Genomic DNA, 5,194 nt, shown 5'->3' with positions numbered 1-5,194 from the left:
ACCCACTAGTAGTACTTGCAAACAACAGATTGTAAACAGATTAGGGGATTTGTAAAAAGCTGACCTTCTGTTAAGCAGCACCTGTGTTCAACAATGTGAGCCAAAAGAAGATGTACCCATTAGAGCCAACAGATGGCACTCTGGTAACATCCAGACCTGAGTGAGGCATTTATGATGAGCAGGGGAGAAGAGAAAGAGAGGCAATGAGAATTATATTCATTTGTAATTTAATAAAATCGAGAGACAATACAAGATGTTACTTGTTTTAGAGCTACAGGTGAGGAAGCAACAATGCAGGAGCTTGTATTCAGATAGGTAGGACATTTCATCTTTCAGTAAAGCTTAGAGGATGCCAGACAAATATATTCTGAAATCACATTGTTTTTCCGTTCACAAAATGCTTGCCTTTTAACTTTAAGAACTCCTCACATACACAATATAAGACAGCCAAGCTATGTGTCAGACCCTTTAGCTCACCAGCTAATTCGGCCTGATTTTGCTTTCAGTCAGATGTCTCAGGACAGGGTTACCTTGAAAATACTGTTTGACATTCAGGCGTCGGTGCAGGGGCTGAGGAAGACGGCCAGGAAACCTGATCCATTTCCGTCCGTCAACAGCAGGTTTTGAGCTAGTTGTCGCTCTGATGTGGCCGTTGTTCATGATGCCGTATGAACTGAGGACAGGACCTTCTCTTCTCGGGCCATATCCAGTGAAACGCCTCTGGTGAGCGCCATGACCCCTGCTTTGGGACATGCCATGTCTATTTGGGACGGACTCGTCAACCAGAAGGTCGTGCTTATTGTAGACATGTGAGAGCGGCTTGTTGCGACCTTGGGGGTCCCTGTTCACAAGGTCAGGATGGCCTGGGGCTTCAGCCAGAGTTGGAGGGGCAACATGCTTGACCTGCTTAAAATTTGACTTGCGGTGAATATGTGACCGTTCTCTAGGAAGGCTGAGCACTTGGTCCGCGGCGTATTCAGCTTGAACCGGCCTGTAAGCGCCATGCAGACTCCTGGGGTGACCTTTGTTCGAGGCCATGTTAGGTTCAGTCGCACCCCATCCAGGATCATTGTTATTCTCAGGTTGAGGTCTGGGCGCCATCATGCTGTGGTGCATCCCATGGTGAGGTGGTCTATAGAGATTAGGCCCTCCATGGACTCCAGGATAATCCAAACCCAGAGCAGCTGCACGGGCTGCAACACAGAAATATTAACAAACTGTTTTTTATTCTCTGTGAGGGACTTGTTTTGAAATATCAAAAATACCCACTAATGGGTGATTTAAAAAAAAGTACAAACATCAATCAAAGCGCTCTACATACCTCTGGCTGTTTTAGCACAATACACACCTCCAGCTGACACATAGTGAACCACAATGGAGCTGCAGAGAAACAGAAATCAGTGTAAGACAAACAGCACTGAACAGCTATGATTGTTTCTCTTTCAACACGGGAAACATTCAGTTTTACAATACCTGAGGAAAAGCAACAGTAGAACACACATCCCTGCAGTTATGTCAGCATTGACTTCACGGCAATGCAATTACTGCAAACACTTGTCACTTTTAACTTCTCTGTAGCCACTCTGACGCTCCAACCTCACTCTGGCTTGATTGGCTAATTACAGACAGCTGGTTGTCATAGAGACACAACTTCAACCAGTGAATCTGCTCTGCCACTGGCAAATTGCGTCATTACAGGCAATCTTTTTAAATGCTTGCTTGTAGCAGAATTTTTTGAAAAGAAAACATATAGATTTTTACATTTTAGTAGCATACATTTAAAACATGGCAGCAGGGGTAAGAGACATTTCAGTTTCAGTGCAATGTCCCTTTAAGAAAGCAAAACAAAAAGAAAAGTGTTTTATCATTTGGTGTCATTTGAATGTTATCTTTTGCAATCCTAATGATCAACATCACAACTTTAATTTACCTGAGCAGCTAATTACAGCTTCTAATTCACTAGACCTAAAACCCTGATAATGATATACAATTTCCGCATGAATACCATAACCACCACACCGAAATTAAAATGATCTCATTAATTTCGACCTCTTTTATTAAACGGTTCAAGCAACAAAGAAAGCATTAGGCAGCACAGGTACAGCAGTTACAGGGGGTGTTTCTTTCCTTTTGTTTATCACAAACACGTACAGTTCAAAAGAAATTATAGGAAAGCACAATTAGTTGCTTTACTTTTGAAGAGAAAGGAGCCGTAGAGCTTGGATTTGGTTTTCCCTGAGACGACAATGAAGCTGAGAGCAGTGGAAGCATTTCATAATTCAGTCAAATTATTTCTGTCAGGAATGACAAGCTTGTTTTAATTCTGTAATTGCACGTTCACCTTTACCCTGAACCCATACTTTGGTAATTAATAGGCCCGAGCTTTATTTGAAGTGTGGCACGGCAAGTAATGGAATTGAAATTGCAGGTGATGTGAAACCAAGGATGTGGATGCCTGCGTGGCCAAGGGGCTCATGTTATTTTCCCACAGTGTCACAGTGTCCCCCTGCCAAAAAGTGGCACCAACAAGGCTTGCTAGTCGATGTTAACCCAAGTTACACAGTGTAAGGACAAACATTGATTACATTACCTGCCCACATGTAGCTACAATTATTAACTGAAGGAAAAAGGTGTTTGCTCTGTACAGCAGCAGCACAGATGAGCAGGATTAGTATTACAGAGAGTTGACAGTCAAGATGGCGGAGAATTTGGTGTCAAAGCGAAAAGCAACCTTTGGCAAATGTCAGATTTAAAACCAAACTACGGTGGCCCTGAAGTGCAAGACAAAACAGCATTTCAGAAAACACCACAGCATTTCACAAAACACAACAGCATTTCACAAAACGCCGCGGTATTTCACAAAACACAACAGCATTTCACAAAACACTCTACAATAGCCACTTTAGTTGGTTGTGTACTGCACTCATAACTATATTTTATTGAAAAGCATATTGAAGGAAATGAAATACCTTGTACACAGTAGCCACATGAAATCGTTCCTGTGGACTATAATGAATGTAGAAGACATTGATTGAAAGAAAGCCAAGAAAACCAGAAGATAAGATATCCTAGAACTGTGCCTTGTGTGACGCCAAACTAACAGATAACCAGCTGTTTGTTTCCATCAATATATCTTTGTTCACCTAAAATCACTTCTGAGATCCAACAGATTTACAAAAATACATATTTATAAAAGAAACATGAATATTTGAACAATAACTTTGGGAAAAACACATTTTAAATCTCCATTGCGCAATTATTGAGGATTTAATTAATTGAATATTTGAGAGGTTATTTCAGTGTTTTGATGTTTGGATTAAATAGTCAATTAATTTCTTAACATCTCTATAAATAACAATGGTAAGAATTTCCCGGCTGTGGGATCACTAACATCAACCTAGCCATTAATTTCCTTATAGATACAATCAAATAAGTATAGGATTAAAATGTTTACTAAAGCACACAGTTATATCTATCTAGCCACTTAAGTTGCACCAGATCAATGCATTTAGCTTTTTACATTTTCACAATTTAGAGGGGGATATTCCGGCATCTTTTATACCGCAGACATAGTGCAACTGTTTTTGAAAATGAGTTTGGTTTAATATTGTGCAGACCTAAACTATGCTATTTGACTCTACAGTGCACACTCCTCTGAACACACATACCGTATTCAAACTCTCTGACAAACGCTGGTGATGGTGGTGTTTCGGCATTTCTAGGGACACTAAAGCAGACCTAGATCTCATGTGAATGAGGTTGAATGGCTTGACGCACAACCTCCTGAGGCAGGTGATGGTTAGAGATCAGCAAGAGAGGATTGGTGCTTCACCTATTAACTTCAGGGTGACGACAAGGCCCCACACTCAGCTCCCATCCTCCCCTCTGGGCCTCATTTGTGATGAGCGGGAGGTCTGCATGGTTATTTCCACAGGATGTTGACACAGACAGGGCACCGCCAAAGGACCGGTGAACTCTGACACTGCAACGACACGATGTTCCAGTAATGGCTGTGTAAACCAAAAGGTGGCCCGTAATTCTCCCCTATTAGAGTTAATGACGATTTTTCTTTTGCTTTGGACAAATTTACCAAACTCTTGTAAATATGTATCAAAATCAATTAGGCCTTATAATATACAGCCCTTAGAGGATTCACATCAAAGCACATAAGCACACAATCCAATTAAGAGTGTTTACTGTTTAGATTGAAATGCTCAGCGTTCCGCTCTTATCCCAATCCGCATATCAGCAAACAGTATTTTCCAGAGTGTCTTTTCCAGTGGTTGTGTGTGGGCGAACGTGTGTGTGTGTTTCCATGTACGAGGGGAGGGCGAGCTAGAGAGTGTAAAGTATTGAGACCTTTAATATATTTCTGTGCATTTGCCCTACGTGTTAGTCCATACTGAGGCGGCAGAAGACAAGCAAATGTTCATCCGGAACAACTTGCTATTTGAAGAGGTTCTACAGTGCTAGAGTGAGACTCCTTGAAGCCAAAGACAGCTAACAGTCAAAGTGTAACCATTACTAGCCAAACATCTATGACAGAAGAGAGCACATATCCATATCATTTTGCCTCAACACATCCCCACATGTTTGTTATTTACATTCATTATAATATACAGAATGCACAATTATGCAGGTGGATCTCCAGTTATACATTGGCCCCATTAACCCTTATGGTACTGTATAAGATGAACAGTCTGAATGACGGCCACAAAGCACAGGTTTGAGGCTGTAAAATAGCATGCAAATTCAAATACCTTTTAATTCTCATGTAAGCTCGTGAGTATTTAAAATGTAAAGTGAAAATGGAAGCTTGAAAAAACTATAACAAGGGATTTTTTTATTTATTTACCGCTAGTAATGTGTTAGAACGGGGTACAAAAATACTGGACTCAAATGCGACGACTCATATTTGAATGAGAAGAATAAAACAAGGTTTAACAAAAAATCCCTCTTGCGAGGACAAAACAAAACTCTTTATTTCAAACAAACAAAACTCTCCTCTCTGGTATCACGCTGGGTCTCTGGACATAGAAGCACACTGAAACAAGACAAACTGGCACAAGACAAAGGGAGACAAGGACTATTTAAACAAGAAGGAATTGGGAACAGGTGGAAACAATCAGGGGCGGGGCAGACGCTGACGATGGCGGAAAAACACCCAAAGTGAGGAAGTAACAGGGCCTGAAAA

The 5,194-nt window shown here is 41.0% G+C and overlaps 1 protein-coding gene across 1 annotated transcript; it reads right to left on the bottom strand.

Annotated features, from left to right (window-relative positions):
• Nucleotides 1-210: 210 nt before the first annotated feature.
• LOC307013377 (uncharacterized protein) lies at nt 211-1,630 on the bottom strand. Its single transcript, XM_079640755.1, has 3 exons — nt 1,474-1,630; nt 1,322-1,380; nt 211-1,193 (listed from the first exon to the last, which is right to left on the bottom strand). The coding sequence occupies exons 1-3, from the start codon at nt 1,500-1,502 to the stop codon at nt 481-483; spliced, it is 801 nt and encodes a 266-aa protein (XP_079496881.1). The 5' UTR covers nt 1,503-1,630; the 3' UTR covers nt 211-480.
• Nucleotides 1,631-5,194: the final 3,564 nt, after the last annotated feature.

Source organism: Notothenia rossii (assembly GCF_949606895.1).
Source record: "Notothenia rossii genome assembly, chromosome: 7".
NCBI lineage: Eukaryota > Metazoa > Chordata > Actinopteri > Perciformes > Nototheniidae > Notothenia > Notothenia rossii.
This window is presented reverse-complemented; position numbering and strand designations above follow the sequence as displayed.

Coding starts and splice junctions, on each gene's coding strand:
- LOC307013377 (XM_079640755.1), bottom strand. CDS start 1,502: ATGTGTGTTCTACTGTTGCTTTTCCTCAG. Junction 1,381..1,473: donor CTACTGTTGCTTTTCCTCAG/GTATTGTAAAAC, acceptor GTTTCTCTGCAG/CTCCATTGTGGTTCACTATG. Junction 1,194..1,321: donor TTGTGCTAAAACAGCCAGAG/GTATGTAGAGCG, acceptor TCTGTGTTGCAG/CCCGTGCAGCTGCTCTGGGT.